The 22,091-nt window shown below is 42.0% G+C and overlaps 1 protein-coding gene across 1 annotated transcript in view; it reads right to left on the bottom strand.

The window, feature by feature from the left end:
• Window positions 1–809: 809 nt before the first annotated feature.
• The window catches only part of LOC117520991 (centrosome and spindle pole-associated protein 1-like), a 143,046-nt gene continuing 121,764 nt past the window's right edge, over window positions 810–22,091 (bottom strand). Inside the window, exons 23-30 of the mRNA XM_034182326.1 lie at window positions 18,108–18,221; window positions 17,114–17,227; window positions 8,468–8,522; window positions 8,132–8,258; window positions 7,856–7,998; window positions 7,323–7,432; window positions 3,546–3,702; window positions 810–1,290 (exon numbers count right to left, since the gene is read on the bottom strand). Of these exons, the coding sequence (XP_034038217.1) occupies window positions 1,115–1,290; window positions 3,546–3,702; window positions 7,323–7,432; window positions 7,856–7,998; window positions 8,132–8,258; window positions 8,468–8,522; window positions 17,114–17,227; window positions 18,108–18,221 (996 nt within the window). The 3' untranslated portion in view covers window positions 810–1,114. The remainder of the gene's footprint in view (window positions 1,291–3,545; window positions 3,703–7,322; window positions 7,433–7,855; window positions 7,999–8,131; window positions 8,259–8,467; window positions 8,523–17,113; window positions 17,228–18,107; window positions 18,222–22,091) is intronic.

Here is a 22,091-nt window from a genome sequence, read left to right as displayed (position 1 = left end):
ACGACGCCACACACGCTGTCTGCCATCTGCCCTGAACAGTGTGAACTGGGATTCATCCGTGAAGAGAACACCTCTCCAACGTGCCAAACGCTAGCGAATGTGAGCATTTGCCCACTCAAGTCGGTTATGACGACGAACTGGAGTCAGGTCGAGACCCCGATGAGGACGACGAGCATGCAGATGAGCTTCCCTGAGACGGTTTCTGACAGTTTGTGCAGAAATTCTTTGGTTATGCAAACCGATAGTTTCAGCAGCTGTCCGAGTGGCTGGTCTCAGACGATCTTGGAGGTGAACATGCTGGATGTGGAGGTCCTGGGCTGGTGTGGTTACACATGGTCTGCGGTTGTGAGGCTGGTTGGATGTACTGCCAAATTCTCTGAAACGCCTTTGGAGACGGCTTATGGTAGAGAAATAAACATTCAATACACGAGCAACAGCTCTGGTTGACATTCCTGCTGTCAGCATGCCAATTGCATGCTCCCTCAAATCTTGCGACATCTGTGGCATTGTGCTGTGTGATAAAACTGCACCTTTCAGAGTGACCTTTTATTGTGGGCAGTCTAAGGCACACCTGTGCACTAATCATGGTGTCTAATCAGCATCTTGATATGGCACACCTGTGAGGTGGGATGGATTATCTCAGCAAAGGAGAAGTGCTCACTATCACAGATTTAGACTGGTTTGTGAACTATATTTGAGGGAAATGGTGATATTGTGTATGTGGAAAAAGTTTTAGATCTTTGAGTTCATCTCATACAAAATGGGAGCAAAACCAAAAGTGTTGCGTTTATATTTTTGTTGAGTGTATGTGTACAGCAGTGTGCAGATGTGTTGCTGTATGTACAGATGTTTTGTTTCTTCATAGGTGTGTATAACCTAGAAAGAATGGACAAGGTCTATATTTTAACTTCATTATGAGTAGAAAAATGACACGTGCCCCCTGCAGAACATCACTGTTGAATGTGCAGAAACTAATGCACCAAAATTAATGCATTTTAACAATAACATTTATTGGATTTTTTTTTTTTTTTTTTTTTTTAACTTCTGAAACATTGTGCAGGTGCTATGAGTTCTTCTGGAAAGTCTTTGAGCTGGGTGCAGTCGCTCGTCTCCTTCACCGGCTGCTGCTGCCTGGTCTTGTCTGCTTTTTAGGCGAGATGGAATTCATGACAAACCAGTCTAAAGTGTCTGATGTTCCTGGACGCACCCAGGGATCCCTCACAATGCTTTCTACAGAGTTTTGTCTGTTGAGGGGAGGGGTGGAGTCCTCATCAGACAGATCCAGTAATCCTGAAGAAGAACCAGAATCTAATGTTACATTTTACATTTTACGTTGTCCCAAGTTATTTCTGGTCAACTGGGCGAGTGTTAATACTGAACCCTGATGCACAGCTGGCCAGATTTAGTGAGCTGTGGATATACAGTAGTGTTCAGAATAATAGTAGTGCTATGTGACTAAAAAGATGAATCCAGGTTTTGAGTATATTTCTTATTGTTATATGGGAAAATCAAAATCAAATCAAATCAATTTTATTTATATAGCGCCAAATCACAACAAACAGTTGCCCCAAGGCGCTTTATATTGTAAGGCAAAGCCATACAATAATTACGGAAAAACCCCAACGGTCAAAATGACCCCCTGTGAGCAAGCACTTGGCAACAGTGGGAAGGAAAAACTCCCTTTTAACAGGAAGAAACCTCCAGCAGAACCAGGCTCAGGGAGGGGCAGTCTTCTGCTAGGACTGGTTGGGGCTGAGGGAGAGAACCAGGAAAAAGACATGCTGTGGAGGGGAGCAGAGATCAATCACTAATGATTAAATGCAGAGTGGTGCGCACACAGCAAAAAGAGAAAGAAACACTCAGTGCATCATGGGAACCCCCCAGCAGTCTAAGTCTATAGCAGCATAACTAAGGGATGGTTCAGGGTCACCTGATCCAGCCCTAACTATAAGCTTTAGCAAAAAGGAAAGTTTTAAGCCTAATCTTAAAAGTAGAGAGTGTGTCTTTCTCCCTGATCTGAATTAGGAGCTGGTTCCACAGGAGAGGAGCCTGAAAGCTGAAGGTACCAGTAGATTCAGTAGATTCTCACAAATCCAACAAGACCAAGCATTCATGATATGCACACTCTTAAGGCTATGAAATTGGGCTATTAGTAAAAAAAAAGTAGAAAAGGGGGTGTTCACAATAATAGCAGCATCTGCTGTTGACGCTACAAACTCAAAACTATTATGTTCAAACTGCTTTTTTAGCAATCCTGTGAATCACTAAACTACCAATTTTTCATGATTTCATCACATCTGCGAGGCAATAATTTTGTTGGTTTGGAACCAAGATTTTGCTCGTTTACTAGTATGCTTGGAGTCATTGTCTTGTTGAAACACCCATTTCAAGGGCATCTCCTCTTCAGCATAAAGCAACATGACCTCTTCAAGTATTTTGACATATCCAAACTGATCCATGATACCTGGTATGCGATATATAGGCCCAACACCATAGTAGGAGAAACATGCCCATATCATGATACTTGCACCACCATGCTTCAATGTCTTCACTGTGAACTGTCGCTTGAATTCAGAGTTTGGGGGTCGTCTCACAAACTGTCTGCGGCCCTTGGACCCAAAAAGAACAATTTTACTCTCGTCAGTCCACAAAATATTCCTCCATTTCTCTTTAGGCCAGTTGATGTGTTCTTTGGCAAATTGTAACCTCTTCTGCACATGTCTTTTATTTAACAGAGGGACTTTGCGGGGGATTCTTGCAAATACATTAGCTTCACACAGGCGTCTTCTAACTGTCACAGCACTTACAGGTAACTCCAGACTGTCTTTGATCATCCTGGAGCTGATCAGTGGGTGAGCCTTTGCCATTCTGTTTATTCTTCTATCCATTTTGATGGATGTTTTCCGTTTTCTTCCACGCGTCTCTGGTTTTTTTGTCCATTTTAAAGCATTGGAGATCATTGTAGATGAACAGCCTATAATTTTTTGCACCTGCGTATAGGTTTTCCCCTCTCCAATCAACTTTTTAATCAAACTACACTGTTCTTCTGAACAGTGTCTTGAACATCCCATTTTCCTCAGGCTTTCAAAGAGAAAAGCATGTTCAACAGGTGCTGGCTTCATCCTTACATAGGGGACACTTGAATCACACCTGTTTGTTCCACAAAATTGACGAACTCACTGACTGAATGCCACACTACTATTATTGTGAACACCCCCTTTTCTACTTTTTTTTTTTTTTTTTTTACTAACAGCCCAATTTCATAGCCTTAAGAGTGTGCATATCATGAATGCTTGGTCTTGCTGGATTTGTGAGAATCTGCTGAATCTACTGGTACCTTGTTTCCCATGTAACAATAAGAAATATACTCAAAACCTGGGTTAATCTTTTTAGTCACATAGCACTACTATTATTCTGAACACTACTGTACGTTTTTACATTTATTTTGAATCCACCCTTCAATGAGACAGGTTAGTGCATTATTCCATTTTTTCAAATTTTATTCAGATTGTGTAGCCTCAACCGACAATTTGTTCATGTCATACCGGCTGTGTTACTGTGGTGACTGAGATCCATCTGATAACTGGTCCTGTCCTGCCTTCTCCCTTCTGCACTTGGTTCCACCTCTCGCTGCAGCCTGCTCCCTTCCTGGCAGAAGTTGTCATGTTGTTGACTGTTGGACTTGCTGCAAGTATTTTCATTCTAAGCAAGCAGAAGACACAAACAATTAGATGTTTTCAATTCCAAAATCGTTTAACAACCAAATCAGAGTTTGTGGAACTTTGAGAATATTTAACATGAAACAGAGAACCGTGAAGGTAAGGTAAAAGTCAGCTCAATTGTACTGTTAAATAAACTCTATTAGAATTAATCAGCACAAACGGAGTTAATCTGCCATGTTCTCTGGACTATATGTTGCATCAGAGTATTAGTTACAGCTGTCCAAAAATGTGTCATGGGAGGGGGGTTTATCGGTTTATAAGTTGCATTTACTTTTGAAACATGATGATACTGCTTCATGCAACATGAAGCAAAATTAAGTTAATCTCAATCAATCAATCAATTTTTTTATATAGCGCCAAATCACAACAAACAGTTGCCCCAAGGCGCTTTATATTGTAAGGCAAGGCCATACAATAATTATGTAAAACCCCAACGGTCAAAACGACCCCCTGTGAGCAAGCACTTGGCTACAGTGGGAAGGAAAAACTCCCTTTTAACAGGAAGAAACCTCCAGCAGAACCAGGCTCAGGGAGGGGCAGTCTTCTGCTGGGACTGGTTGGGGCTGAGGGAGAGAACCAGGAAAAAGACATGCTGTGGAGGGGAGCAGAGATCGATCACTAATGATTAAATGCAGAGTGGTGCATACAGAGCAAAAAGAAAAAGAAACAGTGCATCATGGGAACCCCCCAGCAGTCTACGTCTATAGCAGCATAACTAAGGGATGGTTCAGGGTCACCTGATCCAGCCCTAACTATAAGCTTTAGCAAAAAGGAAAGTTTTAAGCCTAATCTTAAAAGTAGAGAGGGTGTCTGTCTCCCTGATCTGAATTGGGAGCTGGTTCCACAGGAGAGGAACCTGAAGCTGAAGGCTCTGCCTCCCATTCTACTCTTACAAACCCTAGGAACTACAAGTAAGCCTGCAGTCTGAGAGCGAAGCGCTCTATTGGGGTGATATGGTACTACGAGGTCCCTAAGATAAGATGGGACCTGATTATTCAAAACCTTATAAGTAAGAAGAAGAATTTTAAATTCTATTCTAGAATTAACAGGAAGCCAATGAAGAGAGGCCAATATGGGTGAGATATGCTCTCTCCTTCTAGTCCCCGTCAGTACTCTAGCTGCAGCATTTTGAATTAACTGAAGGCTTTTTAGGGAACTTTTAGGACAACCTGATAATAATGAATTACAATAGTCCAGCCTAGAGGAAATAAATGCATGAATTAGTTTTTCAGCATCACTCTGAGACAAGACCTTTCTGATTTTAGAGATATTGCGTAAATGCAAAAAAGCAGTCCTACATATTTGTTTAATATGCGCTTTGAATGACATATCCTGATCAAAAATGACTCCAAGATTTCTCACAGTATTACTAGAGGTCAGGGTAATGCCATCCAGAGTAAGGATCTGGTTAGACACCATGTTTCTAAGATTGTGGGGCCAAGTACAATAACTTCAGTTTTATCTGAGTTTAAAAGCAGGAAATTAGAGGTCATCCATGTCTTTATGTCTGTAAGACAATCCTGCAGTTTAGCTAATTGGTGTGTGTCCTCTGGCTTCATGGATAGATAAAGCTGGGTATCATCTGCGTAACAATGAAAATTTAAGCAATACCGTCTAATAATACTGCCTAAGGGAAGCATGTATAAAGTGAATAAAATTGGTCCTAGCACAGAACCTCGTGGAACTCCATAATTAACTTTAGTCTGTGAAGAAGATTCCCCATTTACATGAACAAATTGTAATCTATTAGACAAATATGATTCAAACCACCGCAGCGCAGTGCCTTTAATACCTATGACATGCTCTAATCTCTGTAATAAAATTTTATGGTCAACAGTATCAAAAGCAGCACTGAGGTCTAACAGAACAAGCACAGAGATGAGTCCACTGTCCGAGGCCAAAAGAAGATCATTTGTAACCTTCACTAATGCTGTTTCTGTACTATGATGAATTCTAAAACCTGACTGAAACTCTTCAAATAGACCATTCCTCTGCAGATGATCAGTTAGCTGTTTTACAACTACCCTTTCAAGAATTTTTGAGAGAAAAGGAAGGTTGGAGATTGGCCTATAATTAGCTAAGATAGCTGGGTCAAGTGATGGCTTTTTAAGTAATGGTTTAATTACTGCCACCTTAAAAGCCTGTGGTACATAGCCAACTAACAAAGATAGATTGATCATATTTAAGATCGAAGCATTAAATAATGGTAGGGCTTCCTTGAGCAGCCTGGTATTCTGGTAATCTGTGTATTATTTATTTGTAATGCAAACACTGCATTAGCAAGCAGAAGTTAATGGGCTAACTGTTATTGTGGCTCACCTCAGGCACACTTAGGGATAGGTATTAATAAGATTGTATCGATATCGATGCCATTATCAATTCTGCTTATTGATCCAATTCCTTATCAATTCCCTTATCGATACCTCTTGTTTCTTTACAGGTTTTCTATGTCAACAACATTTTAAATTGGTCACTGGATCCTTGATCTCTGGACATAAATAAAAATAAATAAAATCTGTAGTTTTTATCTAAAGCATTTTCTTTCAGACATTTTGGCATGAATGTCTCTCCATACCTCTGAGCTGAGCTCAGCCAGCTGCTGCACGTCAGCGCAGGACATCTCGTTTTGGGAGGGAAAAAAGTTTTGATCAATTGCCATTTGTTTGTATTACAACACTTGGAAAGAGGTGTCATTTTATTTAAACGGCGTTTCACTTTGAATTTATTCATTCTGACTGGACTCTATCGTTCTAACTTGACTCAGCAGAGAGCCGCGCAGCATTTGGAACTGTGTGAACAAACAGAGGACGATTCTCGTTTCTTTCTCACAACAAGACAAGAGTCCCAGTTAGTGACTTTAATTCGCACAAAAGTGACTCACGATTGACATATTCAGGAATGAAAATGGTAAAAAAAAAAAAAAAAGCTGAAACCCAAAATTACCCCCCAACACCACCTGCACAAAAATGTGTGAATTCTAGAAGCTCTGAAATGCAATCTGGGACTATTCCAGACAATAAACTGCAGTGAGTGCAGCATCCATTTTGGTGAGAAAAAACCCAGCCGTCCTTATTCAAATTCATTCCAGTAGTATTCTGCTCTTACTAGGATGCAGCAGTTTTCTAGCTTGGTAGATAGTTCTGGAGGAAATCACTGAAGAAATTAACAAATTGAAAATATGGTTTGACAGAAACAAATTGTCATTAAACTTAAATAAAACAGGGATGAAGTGGAGGTGTAAGAGTCACTAGGTGTTCACAGGAAACATTTATTTCTATATGTATTTATTTATTTTCATTGTTAGTTGGTTTTTATCTTTTCTGTTTGTTTCATCAGGTTCTTTTTGTCTCTCTAAAATTGTATTGTAGCATTATTAGTTTTGTTGTTGTTGCTATTATTATTAATATATGAATAAAAATAAATTTTAAAAAATTACAATTTGACTCTTTTACGACAGAACGCTGAGCCATTAATTATTATACAGAAAACAAATGCACACAAACGTGCTGACTGAGATGCGAACAGCTTAATGCTAACTTTAACATTGAAAATGCCATAGACATGCTAACGCGTTAGCATCGGTCCCATTAAGCCGAATACCTGGGAAGACCATGACTGTTGGACCAGTTGCCTCCTCTTGCTGGCTGACAACTGGCGAGTTTTCTGGAACCCTCGTGTGTAAGGCACTTCTAAGACATCATCTAGTGGGTCTCAAAAAAAAAAAAAACATGAAAACAATAAAAATAAAATTACAAAGTACACTAAATATAGATTACATGCTGTCCCTTTTCTCTACATTATTTCACATTTACCATCAGGTTCAAAATGTTTTCTGCCACAACATTAGAGCAAACGGAGTTCAAACTTTAGATTATCATCTTTAATTTGTGGGTAATTGGGGGTCAAATATGCATCCAATTTAAAAAGAAAATTAAAGTTTCCATCAAATAAGTAGTTTCAAAGATGGATAATCAGCCCATTGATTATCTATACTAGATTAATATGATGCAGCTCAGGCAGTCACAGCCTCCACTCATTTAGAGCACGAAAACACACGCACACCTGTCACAACACGAGGGTTAACAATGACAGTGTTTTTGGTTTGTGAGTGCACTGCTAGACTTGTGTATTACCAGTGCATTTCAGCTGCAGAGAGTCATGGATCTGCATCAGGTTTCTGGGCTTGGTGCTTTTGGAGTTTGGCCTTCGGACCCTCAAAGCCTGATGCCGCAGCCGCGCAACATCAAACACATCCAATGACGGTTGCTCCTGATGTCTGCACACACAAACAGCTCCACATGTATTTTGTTTTTTTTTTACAAATCCTGAATGTAAAACAGATGGCTCTGTTAAAACCTTCTACGTGTGACATGACAAGGTTAACATCAGTAACATCACTTTGGTCTCACCTGTCACTAAAAGGAAGGTCCAAGTCGTCCCAGCTGCCCTGCTGCTGACGGACCTGGAGGCGTTTTTGTTCAGAACTAAGCTGTCGCCGCAGCATTGACAGCTCACGGATTAGATCATACTGGTCTCCTGTCAGCATGCAACACATAACAGTCTGAAGACACAGCAATATTACTACTGACAATAAAAGTCAATGATGATGTACAAGTATGAACTAGAACGGGACTCAGTGTACACATCCAACAACACAGAACAATGACAGAATTTTCCACTGTGATTATAAAGAATATTCTGTGTTTGACTCAAATATGCAAAGTTGCATTGTTGTGTGTACAGACCTGCAGCGCGGAGCTGGTTCTGACAGACAGGCACAGGTGGTGATGGCGAGCGCTCCTCAAAAGATGAACAGAACAGGTTTGACAACAAAAAAGGAAGAAAAAAACATTTCTTGGTTATTCTAGTTTCCAAGCACCGCAACACGAGAAATCATGTGCCACTGTTAGCCTTGCTTTCTGTGTGTGTGTGTGTGTGTGTGTGTGTGTGTGTGTGTGTGTGTGTGTGTGTGTGTGTGGGATGAGAATGAGCAAAGAAAAAAAAACTCTGAAAATGGGCAAGGGTTTGGGGCCATGTAGACCTCCAGTGTTGTCCAGAGGCAGTGCCCCTGGTGGAGGTCCAGGGAGAAAAGCCCCCTGAAGTTTTGGTTTTGAGCATTTTAGAGGCATTCTGGGGCCCCTACAGAGACCTAATTTCATGAATTTCCATTTAATATTTTTGTATATTTGGGTATGTGGAAGTCTTACTGTAATGACAGAATCTGTCTATGTAGATCTTCTTTGAGTGATACCTGCCTCGTACTACAGCATATGTACTTACTACAAATGCCATAGCATTGGACAGGTATCACTGAACATGCTAAAACTATTTTTCCAAGTGTCTTTCCTTAACCTGCAATGAGCTCTGAAATATACTCACTGCAAAAACTATCTAAGAAAGTAAGAAAACTTAAAGAAAATGACATTTTTTGTCTAAATAGAAAAATAATCTTGTCAAGCATTTTAACATAAGAAAAAATGTCTTATTTTGGGAAACTGTATGTTGTTTTTCCAGCTATTATCAAGTTGTAGTTAACCAGTAACAAAGAAAAGCAATAGATTTCAAATCATCCAAGCAAAGAAACAAGTTTGTTTTCCTTATTTTAAGACAGAGGATAATCTTAAAATAAGAATTCTGTCTAGTTCTAAGCCACATTTTGATTATTCGGTGCCTAGACATTTTGCAAGTTTTAAGAATTCTAACCAAGTAAATTTTTACCCGACTGTCAGATTTTTTTTTGCTTGGCCTGAAAGAAGTTTCTGTAGGAAGTAGTTTAGCCATAAGGTTAAGAGAGAGGGGGAAGTGTTGGCTTTTTAAATACTTGAAAGACACTGGACTCCTGAAGAGGTTTTAGTGCTGCTATAACGGACTGATGCAGAAGGTGGCAGCAATGTAACACTAAGGATGCCAGCTACCGTTATATGCCACAGAAGAAGAAGAAGGGTTCATTTGTTTTTTTCCCCCCCACAGGAAATATATATATATATATATATCAATACATGTGCAGTACAAATAACAGCACCACACTTAAAATTTCAGTGATTGTAAACACATTTTCATTGCATGAATAAAATTTTTGGAGAACCTCTCCGGGCACCATCACCTTATCATAGTGGAGAGGTTTGTGTGCCCTGATGAACCTGAGAGGTGTGTTGCCTCGAGCCTTTGTGCTCCTGGTAGGGTCTCCCATGGCAAATTGGTCTCAGGACAGAGGCCAAACTAAGAATGGTTCATAAGACACCATGACAGAACGAGGCAGAGGAAATGTTACCCGACCCGTTGCTGTGGTGTGATCATCAGACGACCTGATCAATCAGGTGTGGTCACGCCTGAATAATGCGTTGTTTAAACATTTAAAGCACGGTCGCTGTCAGTGATCACCAAACCGACAGATCACACAGCACTTCTTTCAGGTCTGATCACACCTGATCACTGTCAACTGGCACTTTAAAAGTATAAATCATCACAACGTTTCATTATTCAGGTCTGTGATGACCTGATCAGGGGTCCTGAAAGCAACCGTGCAGCGCTTTAAATGTTTAAAAAGTCACAGCACTCCATTCATTCAAGGCAGCATTTACCACAGTCAGTCGACTCATCAGCATTCTGTACACAATGAAAATGTTCCACCAAGATAAAAAAATGAGAATAAAAAAAAAAATAATAATAATGTTAAATTACTCTGTTTCTGACCCCCATCAACCGTGCAGTACCGACCCGAACCACTGGGTGGAAATGGGGCTGTCGGCATAAGCTGGTTAATCGTCAAGGTTTGACAGCTGCATTAATTTATTAGCCATATGCCAGCGTGTGCAAACATTTTTAATACGGTCGGCATATGCAAGCTAAATCGTCAAGGTGTTACAGAGCCTTACGCCAAAAAAAAAAAATAAATAAAAAAAATCTGCCAATGGGGTAAGAAAAATGTACTTGGTTAGAATTCTCTAAAACCACAAAAATGTCTAGGCACTGAATAATCAAAATGTGCCTTAAAACTAGACAAAATTTGTATTTTAAGATTATCCTCTGAAAACAATCTTGTTCCTTTGCTTGGATTATTTGTACTCCATTGCCTTTCCTTGTTACTGGTTAAGTACAGCTTGGTATAAAAACTTATGAAGAAAACGTAATATACAGCTTCCCAAAATAAGACATTTTTTCTGTATAAAATGCTTGACAAGATTATTTTTCTATTTAGACAAAAATTAAGTCAAATTTTCTCTAAACAAGTCTCTTTTTTTACTTTCTTAGATATCAGTTTTTGCAGTGTCCCTGAATGGAGTCCTGTATGGGCTCCTGTGGGAGACTCCACTGTTCTGCTGGGGGACTTCAACACACATGTGGGCAATGACAGAGACACCTGGAGAGGCGTGATTGGGAGGAATGGCCTCCCCGATCTAAACCCGAATAGTCGTTCGTTATTAGACTTTTGTGCTAGTTACGGACTGTCCATAACGAACACCATGTTCGAACATAGGGATGCTCATAAGTGTACATGGTACCAGAGCACCCTAGGCCAAAGATCAGTGATCGATTTTGTGCTTGTATCATATGATCTGAGGCCACATGTTCTGGACACTCAAGTGAAGAGAGGGGCAGAGCTGTCAACTTATCACCATCTAGTGGTGAGTTTGATCAGAGGGTGGGGGAGGACTTTAGACAGACCTGGTAAGCCCAAACGGATAGTGTGGGTGAACTGAGAACGTTTGGAGGAGCACACTGTATAACAGATCTTCAACTCACACCTCCGGTGGAACTTTTCTAGCATCCCTATGAAGGTTGGGGCAATGAGCCAGAATGGGCAATGTTCAAAGCTTCCATTGCTGAAAGTGCAGTGGGGAGCTGTGGCCTGAAGGTCTTCAGGTGCCTCAAGGTGCGGCAACCCTCGAATACCAAAGTGGACACCAGTGATCACCATGGTATTCGAGCTGTCCGACTGAAGAAGAAGTCCTTTCAGAATATGTTATCTTGGAGGACTCCAGAGGCAGTTGCAAAGTACCAACAGGCCCAAAGGACCACAGCTTCTGCTGTGGGGGAGGCAAAGCAGCAGATGTGGGAAGAATTTTGAGCAAGAATGGAAAAGGACTTTTGGTCGGCATCAAGGTGCTTCTGGCAGACCGCGAGGCACCTCAGGAGGGGAAAATGGGAAATCATCCAAGATGTCTACATTAAGGATGGGCCTCTGTTGATCTCACCTGAGGATGTAATCAGGCGCTGGAAAGAACACTCTGAGGAACTCCTGCATCAGACTGGAGTGCCCTCTATAGGAAGGGCAGAGCTGGAAGCTGATGGGGGATTTTCATCAATTTCCCTGGTGGAAGTCACTGAGGTATTCAAACAATTCCACAGTGGCAAGGCCCGGGGGTTGATGAGATCCAACCAGAAATGCTGAAGGCTCTGGGTGTGGAGGGATTGTCTTGGATGAGATGTCTCGTCAACATTGCATTGAGGTCTGGCACAGCACCTAACAAGTATCAAACTGGGGTGATGGTCCCCATATTTAAAAAGGTGGACCAGAGTGTGTGCCAATTACAGATGCATCACACTACTCAGCCTCCCTGGTAAAGTCTACTCAAGGGTGCTGGAAAGGAGGGTTCGGCAGGTAGTCGAACCTCTGACTGAAGAGGAACAATGCGGATTCCATCCTGGGCGTGGAACAACTGACCAGCTCTTCACTCTCACAAGGATCCTGGAGGGTGCCTGGCAGTATGCCCATCCAGTCTACATGTGTTTTGTGGACTTGGAAAAGGTGTATGATCGGGTACCCTGGACGATACTGTGGGAGGTGCTGTGGAATTATGGCGTAAGGGGGTTGCTTCTCAGGGCCATTCAATCTCTGTACTCACAAAGTGAAAGCTGTGTTCGGGTGCTCGGCAGTAAGTCAGACTCGTTTCTGGTGGGGGCTGGCCTCCGCCAGGGTTGCGCCTTGTCACCAATCCTTTTTGTGATATTCTTGGACAGCATATCAAGGTGTAGTCGTGGGGAGGAGGGCTTCCAGTTTGGTGGGCTCAGGGTCTCATCACTGCTTTTTGCAGATGATGTCATCCTGTTGGCTTCATCAGCCTGTGACCTCCAACACTCACTGGATTTAGAGGTCAGCACCTCTAAATCTGAGGCCAATGTTCTCAGCAGAAAACCGATGAATTGCCTACTCTGGGAAAGGAATGCGGTCTTGCCCCAAGTGAAGAAATTCAAGTACCTCGGGGTCTTGTTCACAAGTGAGGGGACAATGGACAGTGAGATTGGCCAGAGAATCAGCGCAGCAGGGGCGGTATTGCATTCGCTCTGCCGTACTGTTGTGATGAAAAGGGAGCTGAGCCAAAAGGCAAAGCTCTTGATCTATTGGTCAATCTTCGTTCCTACTTTCACCTATGGTCATGAGGGTTGGGACATGACCAAAAGAACTAGATTGGGTACAATCTGCCAAAATGGGCTTCCTTAGGATGGTGGCTGGTGTCTCCCTTATGCCGCGTTCACACCGGGTGCAACCAGATGCCACAAAAACGCCACCATCGCCCGGTGTGTCGCTCTGCTTTTGCTGCAAAAATTCCCCCCAGTGCGTCATCAAATAGGAGGAGCTTCCATTCCACTCACCGGCTCCAGTTGTCAGTCAAATTAACATGACGGACCTTGCTCACATGGAGTGAGTTGCTGTGCTCTTAATTGTTGTGGAAAGCTGAGTTCACAACATCCTCACGAGACGTTCCGAATTCGGGGAGTATCATTATTTGCTGCAGGAGCTGCGTCTGGATGACGGCCGCTTTCAGTGGTCCTTCTGCCTCTGCAGGACCCAGTTTGAGGACCTCCTGTCCCATTCACGGGCGCACATGTAAACAATAAAAAAAAAAAAAAAAAAAAAAAAAAAAAAAACTTTGCTGCCCCTGCTGCGGGGCTGCTGCTCGCTCTCTGTCATAATTGTGTTTATAAACCCGTCACCATCTGTTTTATTATACATCTGAGTAGTTAATAAATAAAATAACGGACGATTCGCTCGCGCGCGCACATTATGGTAGTAAGAAAACTCTGCTGCTCCTGCTGCAGGGCTGCAGCTCGCTCCCCCCCCCAAACTCTATCATAATTGTGTTGCTGAACCAGTCACCATTTGTTTTATTATACATTTGTGTAGTTATTAAATAAAATAAACTTAATGGGCAATTCGCTCGCGCGCACGTGACAAATAAAAACAAAAAACTCTCTGCTGCCTGCTGCGGGGCTGCTGCTCTATTCCCCCAAAAACTCTGTCATAATTGTGTTGATAAACCTGTCACCATTTGTTTTATTATACTGTGTGTAGTTAATAAATAAAATAATTTTCACGGATGATTCGCTAGCGCGTGCAAGTGAACGAAAAAAGAAAAAAAAAACCACTCCGCTGCCTGCTGTGGTGCTGCAGCTTGCTCTTCCCCCAACATCTCTGTCATAATTGTGAAATAAAGGACAAAAGGGACATAAGTCCTGCTCACAGGCTGGCTACCAGAGACAGGACATGTTCACATCCAACTCAGTCAAACTCCAGACATCTCCACATCACTACATATCCAGTCCCTGATTGGTTATTGCGGCACGACAAGATAAAAAAGTTCAGATTTTTCAACTTGGGGAGGAGGGCAACGTGGCGTGACGCGATGCAATATCATGCCACAAACGTGCCAATCGCTCAAAATCGCTTCACTCGCATCGCTTCATTCACGTCCATCGCGTCGCATTGCATGGCTTGGCGCCACAACGCCTCCTTCCATAGGGATTACATGGCAACCTCTCGCTGCTGTCACTCGTGTGGTGCCCTGTGTGAACGCAGCATTAGAGATAGGGTGAGAAGCTCGGTCATACGTGGGGAGCTTGGAGTTGAGCCGCTGCTCCCTTGCGTTTAAAGGAGCCAGCTGAGGTGGTTTGAGCATCTGGTAAGGCATGTCAATCTGGGGGAAGACCCAGGACTAGGTGAAGAGATTATATCTCCACGCTGGCCTGGGAAGGCCAATCAGAGGTGGTCAACGTGGCTCGGGAAAGGCAGGTCTGGGGTCCCCTGCTAGAGCAGTTGAAGATGAGTGAGCAAGTGAGAATTTTTGTACATGCACCTGAGCACTGGATGTTCAACTGCTCACCGGTACAAGTGGAGTGGGCTTTGGGGCTCGCTGTGCCTCTTCTGCCCTTTTCCGGACGTGAGCAGATTAGTCTGTTTAATATTAACTTTGGTGACATGTTTCTTTGTTTTACAGTGTTCTTCCAAGGTTTTGTTTGTGAAATCCGACCCTGACGTGCAGAGCAGGTGGAACTACAACGCCTGGCAAAAATTATGAAATCACCGGCCTCGGAGGATGTTCATTCAGTTGTTTAATTTTGTAGAAAAAAAGCAGATCACAGACACGACACAAAACTAAAGTCATTTCAAATGGCAACTTTCTGGCTTTAAGAAACACTATAAGAAATCAGGAAAAATAATTGTGGCAGTCAGTAACGGTTACTTTTTTTAGACCAAGCAGAGGGAAAAAAATATGGAATCACTCAATTCTAAGGAAAAAATTATGGAATCATGAAAAACAAAAGAACGCTCCAACACATCACTAGTATTTTGTTGCACCACCTCTGGCTTTTATAACAGCTTGCAGTCTCTGAGGCATGGACTTAATGAGTGACAAACAGTACTCTTCATCAATCTGGCTCCAACTTTCTCTCATTGCTGTTGCCAGATCAGCTTTGCAGGTTGGAGCCTTGTCATGGACCGTTTTCTTCAACTTCCACCAAAGATTTTCAATTGGATTAAGATCCGGACTATTTGCAGGCCATGACATTGACCCTACGTGTCTTTTTGCAAGGAATGTTTTCACAGTTTTTGCTCTATGGCAAGATGCATTATCATCTTGAAAAATGATTTCATCATCCCCAAACATCTTTTCAATTGATGGGATAAGAAAAGTGTCCAAAATATCAACGTAAACTTGTGCATTTATTGATGATGTAATGACAGCCATCTCCCCAGTGCCTTTACCTGACATGCAGCCCCATATCATCAATGACTGTGGAAATTTACATGTTCTCTTCAGGCAGTCATCTTTATAAATCTCACTGGAACGGCACCAAACAAAAGTTCCAGCATCATCACCTTGCCCAATGCAGATTCGAAATTCATCACCGAATATGACTTTCATCCAGTCATCCACAGTCCACGATTGCTTTTCCTTAGCCCATTGTAACCTTCTTTTTTTCAGTTTAGGTTTTAATGATGGCTTTCGTTTAGCTTTTCTGTATGTAAATCCCATTTCCTTTAGGCGGTTTCTTACAGTTCGGTCACAGACGTTGACTCCAGTTTCCTCCCATTCGTTCCTCATTTGTTTTGTTGTGCATTTTCAATTTTTGAGACATACTGCTTTAAGTTTTCTGTCTTGACGCTTTGATGTCTTCCTTGGTCTACCAGTATGCTTGCCTTTAACAACCTTCCCATGTTGTTTGTATTTGTTCCAGAGTTTAGACACAGCTGACTGTGAACAACCAACATCTTTTGCAACATTGTATGATGATTTACCCTCTTTTAAGAGTTTGATAATCCTCTCCTTTGTTTCAATTGACATCTCTCGTGTTGGAGCCATGATTCATGTCAGTCCACTTGGTGCAACAGCTCTCCAAGGTGTGATCACTCCTTTTTAGATGCAGACTAACGAGCAGATCTGATTTGATGCAGGTGTTAGTTTTGGGGATGAAAATTTACAGGGTGATTCCATAATTTTTTCCTCAGAATTGACTGAGTCCAAATTTTTTTCCCTCTGCTTGGTCTAAAAAAGTAACCGTTACTGACTGCCACAATTATTTTTCCTGATTTCTTATAGTGTTTCTTAAAGCCAGAAAGTTGCCACTTGAAATGACTTTAGTTTTGTGTCATGTCTGTGATCTGCTTTTTTTCTACACAATTAAACAACTGAATGAACATCCTCCGAGGCCAGTGATTCCATAATTATTGTCAGGGGTTGTATGCTAGTATACTAAGGTATATCTAAATATCTAAAAAGGAAGAGCAAAATAGAAGAGTAGAGTAGAGCCACTAAGGTGCCTGGTCTTGAGAACCAGAGATGGTTCTGGTGTCTGGGTACTTTCAGTGACTTTCGATATTACAGAGATCCTGATTGAAAGTTTGCTGTTGTGGAAAATGTAACCAATGACATTGCGTGTTTTAGCTTGCAGTTTTCAGCAAAGCTATTCTGGTTCCCATGCATATGAGGAAAGGTTTACCTCGCACAGATAGCTCTGCTGCATTTCCCCCCCGCCAAAACTTTTTCTCAACAGATTCACGCCAATCTCAGAAATGGCCCAGAAATCCAGAAAAAGTTGGAATCCCACGAATCCGCAAAAGATTCTCATCCCTGGTGCGTGTGTGTGTGTTGTGTGAGAGAAAGACTCACGGACAAAGGGGCACTCGAGAGCTGACTGTCTAGAGTGGTGGGCCTGGGACTGCAGGGTGGTAGCACAATCTTTTTCTGCAGAGAGTGGAGAGGTGGGGAGAACTCCCTGTGAACCTGAAGACCACCGGAATTACAGTACGAGAGTTAAACTATATTATGTCAGATTTTTTTTTTTTATATATGTATGAAAGCCGTCAAGGACAAAACTAATCGAGTGGCAAAACATGGTGATAAATAACATCACAAACATGATTTTCCTCAATACGTCTTTGATAGGTGACTGTTGCTACTGATTGTATTAGTCTGTGTTATTTTCTGAGTTATTTGTGTATATGTTGTTATGTGTGTTCTCCAAAACGTTTTGGTGGGCATTAATGTGGGGCCCCCTATGCTACTTTGGGCTACTGGTCTTCATCCCAGGAAAACCTGTGCTTTAATCCCCTCCTGGTCCTGGTTACTGATTGGATCTAATCATTTCTACACTTTATTATTAAGATGCAACTGATAGCAGGTGGTAATATGACATAGACAGCAGTATGTAAATGAGGATTTTGCACGTCTTAATGGCCATAAGCATAAAATGAAATCAGTCACTTAAGATACTGGATGCAGGTGCAAAGCACTTCTTTGTCCAGATGTAATACACAGAAGACAACTCAGCATAGATGTCTTGTGCGCACAGGTAGCTGTGTGCAGTGGTAGAACACAGACAGCTCAGAGTGTTTTTTTTTTCTGTCATCAAGGAGTCGGCAGCAAGCACAGCACAAACCAAAAAGGAGCTTTTACCCTTCATCAAAAAAGGGCAGAAATCTTTGTTTTTGCCAGTAGCACTGCAAGAATTTTTAATGTTTTTTAAAAAATTTTTGCAACCATAACGATTCACAGGCAAACTAGGCTCACCACATCATGCATTAATTAACCATATGCAATGTGGTGAGGACTAGGGAGACCCTGCATGTCTTACTTAGATGGCTGTAGACTGTGGTGAACTAACCTCTTCCCGAGGGCCGTCATACCGCTTTTTCAGTGTTGCATTCTTCCCTTCTGTTTCCTTCTTCTTCTTCCGCCTCTCATCCTGCTGAATCAGCTCCACAGTCTTAGCCTCGTGCTGACAAAAACAGACAGAAAGAAAGACAGACGGAGAGTAAGTACAGGTGGTGGTAGAGATGTGGTTGGATGAACATTAGTGACATAATGGATCATGTTGATCCATAATCCTTATGGACCCCCCCATGGTTCAGCACAAGTTTACATAAGTGTTACTTGTTTTTAAAGCAATAACTGTGTTAATGTCGATGCAGTCTCTGTAACATCAGTCTGTGTGGAGGTTAAAGCAGCTGTGTGTGCACATCATGCAGTCCTGAACACAGCCTGTTAAAACAACATTGTGGTCTATTTGCTGTATAGCACCCTTCTGGATAAAAAAAAAAACCTCTCAAATATTAAACGGAGTTGAGGAAGAAGTGTCAGTCAACTCTTCTCTGTGCAGCCATGATCCCACTGAACAGAGAATCATGCTTGAAGCATGTGCACAGCCAAGCTTGCCAAATGTGCACATCGCAGGAAAATGAATACTCCTGTCTGCTGTGCAGGTCCACTGACCTGAATGAATTTAGATCAAAGGGTAGGACTGATGAATTATTCCTGACGGGCATTCACGAACCATTCTTAAGAACAAATTTGTTCCTAAATCGTAATTAGGAAGTTTTTACAAAGATTGTGGCACTCATGTACGAGGTCTGTTAGAAAAGTATCCGACCTTTTTATTTTTTGCAAAAACCATATGGATTTGAATCACGTGTGATTGCATCAGCCAAGCTTGAACCTTCGTGCGCATGCGTGAGTTTTTTCACGCCTGTTGGTTGCGTCATTTGCCTGTGAGCAGGCTTTGTGTGAGCAGTGGTCCACCAGATTTTTTCCAGAAACTGTGAGAGACCTCCAGGTGGACACCATTCGGAAAATTCAGATGGCTTTCAGGGATGATTTTATGGGGATTACACAGATTAAGGAGTGCTCCAGCCGGTTTAAAGACCACCCATAGCTGCTGAGAGCGCGCCGTGCTCCGAGCGCCGATCAACAGGCTGAATCAACCAGATCATTTCCAACGTGAAGGCTTTGTTGATCCGGGACATCGTCTGACTTACACAAAAATGGCAGGAGACGTGGACATCAGTACTTTTTCGGCACATTCCACTGTTACAGCAGTTCTTTTCTTGGCAAGAGAAGCGGAGGGATGCACCACGGAGCCATTCATGGCGTGACACAAAACTTTTTTTTTTTTTTTTTTTTTTACACAGTAAAATGAATTATGAATTATAATTATGCAGCATGCAATTATGCACCTCCTCCTCTGAACAGCCACAGTTCTTTCTTATCTTTGGCTGCAGCGCTGAAATAGATTTTTCTTTTGCTTTTGGCATTTTGTTTCCTCTTTATGAAATTTGCATCTGGCCATGGCAATGCAGTTCCATGCCCTTGTATGGGCATTAATGGGCTTTTACCTATGCTAATCACGTTAACTTAGGTGTACCAGGCACGCGCTTTCAGTTTACGAGGAGACGGAATTCATCAACTTAAGAACAGAGCTACGAACAATTCTGTTGATGAATCTGACAGTTTTTTTTTTTAAGAACATTTTTAGGGACAGCTTAAGAAGGAATCTAAGAAGACATTGATGAATGAGGCCCATTATTCTTACCCACTCAGGAGACAATGTAGACTTCTTCATCTCCTGTTTAAAAAAAAAGAATTTGAAGTTATAAATTTAGATCAGCTTTGCACCATTTATTATTTTTTGATTTTTCATGATTTTGACAAAGGATATACTGACAGATCATATTGCAATTTAATACAATAATTAGGTATTTTTTAAAGTATTCTGTAAAATATTGTGCACCTTGTTTTCATTTTTCGTTCAGGATCAAAGGCAAAGGTTCCTTGTTTTCAATGTCCATCAAGTTCTTTTTTTAAAATGGAAAGCAAAGTAGTATTTGTCTTTTCTTTTTACCCCTTATGCAAAATTAACCAATCAATGGCTTAAAACAAACCGTATCCAATCTCAACCTTGGCTTTTGCAACTGGCGACACCCCTAGTGAACATGAAATGAAATACACACTATGCTATTCAACTATGCTATTCATTGATGTTTCCACAGTTTTCTGTGGTCGACTCAGTTCATTTGTTGAGATATGTTTTATTAGATTATAGTCAAGACAGTTATTCTTAGGGCCCCTTCACATATAATACTGTTGAGGCAGAATGGCGCATGGAGGAGGAGTCAGATGGCACTCGTGGGAAATCTGAGCCGCACTCAAATGCCTCGTACAGCAGTCGCCATATTCATTCGGGCACGGCAAATGCACTCTATATTTACATAGCTGCTCGTGCCAGAAACACATTAGAATGACGGGCAAGATGAGGTTGCACTGCCATCATGTTTGCAGCATAACAACGGTATGTCATATGCAGGTCAGACAAATCGTGCCGCAGCCAAGCAGCTACATGAAATCATCAGCCATGTCGAACCGTGGCTGAATGACAGGGTTGAGGCAGCCTTCACATAACTGGCCAAAAGTCGTCGAATGCCTTGCGAGTGGCCATTTGACCCATTCATGGCTGGAGTCCAGATGCCACCTACAAACATCCAACACCACTTGCGGAGCACTTAGGGCTGCAGCTATTGATTATTTTAGTAATCGAGTAGTCTATTGATTATTCTGGTGATTAATCGAGTAATTGGATAAAAAGTATTTTTGCGTTTTTTTTAGACATCATCAATAGTCCAGGGCTCTCCCTAAGCAATGGCACAATGTCACTGTACCAAAGTCTTGACATTTTGCTGAAATGGCGATGGGATGTGGCTTTCTGTTCTGTTTTTTTCCCCAGCTTGTAAAATTTAACCATTTTGAGTTTCATTATTATTATTATTATTACTACTATAGGCTGGTGGACTGGGTCCCTACATGATTTTTTTTTATCCCTCTTTCTCTGCAATTCAGCAGATGCATTTCAGCTGGAGGTTGAACATGCAAGCCTCGCAGTCTTTGTTTTATTTATTTATTTATTTTTAAGTTACCGTGTTTGTGAAGCGTTGTGTGTTGCCCAAAAAAGTGAAACGGTGCGAGTCTGAACAAAACAGACAGCAGCCGGCTTTGACTGTGGGTACCAGGCTGTCGGGTCAATAGTCACTCACCACGTCGAGCAGACCGTGTGTTTTTTAAAAATAGACAAACACACTGCTTCACTTTAAATGTACAGTAAGTCTATTTCAGATGATCAGTGTGGACCTCTCTCTCTTAAAAAGCTTTATTTTACTCTGTGTCACATTGGAAAGCAGTAGCTTTAAGGGCTAAATTATTAGCTGCTACACGTCCTAAGGGCATGCTCTAGTTTTCTTCTTCTGTTGTTTTTCTGGGGACATTACAGCACCACACACAGGTCTGGCATATGTACTACAATGTTAAACGAAGCTTTGAGGCACAGAATTTGCCTCGATCATTTTTTGTAATCGAATTATTCGAGTAATCATTTCAGCCCTAGGGGCACTTAGAAAACACAGGGCCATTTGTGCTGCCAGCACGAGAGTAGAGAGCAGGTGACCACTTTCAATTTGGCTGTGCGAATGGCCACCGCATGTTCTAAGTAAGTGCTCCACGAGTGTGCTGTTGCCAAGCAAAACACGTCATGCAAGGCCCCCTCCCCCGCAACACATGGGGTGCACGACACACTCGTACACCCCATGTGTTGGGGGGGAGTGTGATGTCGTGAGGTGTCGTGAGAAGTGTGTCGTCGTTGTTGCACCCCCCCACGCCATGATTGAACATCATCAGGTGCAGCTGAGGTGGCTGCACTGTGATCGCTGTCCAGTGCAGTGCACATATGGACGGCTGTAATGTCCAACTGGAACAGCTGACTGCTGTGTACTTGGAACTCAGCTGGAGGACAACATGAACAACACTCCATGCAATGCACATGTGT

The sequence above is a fragment of the Thalassophryne amazonica genome, chromosome 11 (assembly GCF_902500255.1).
Source record: "Thalassophryne amazonica chromosome 11, fThaAma1.1, whole genome shotgun sequence".
In the NCBI taxonomy this organism is placed as follows: Eukaryota; Metazoa; Chordata; class Actinopteri; order Batrachoidiformes; family Batrachoididae; genus Thalassophryne; species Thalassophryne amazonica.
Note: the sequence above shows the minus strand (reverse complement) of the source record. Positions and strands in the feature narration are given on the sequence as shown.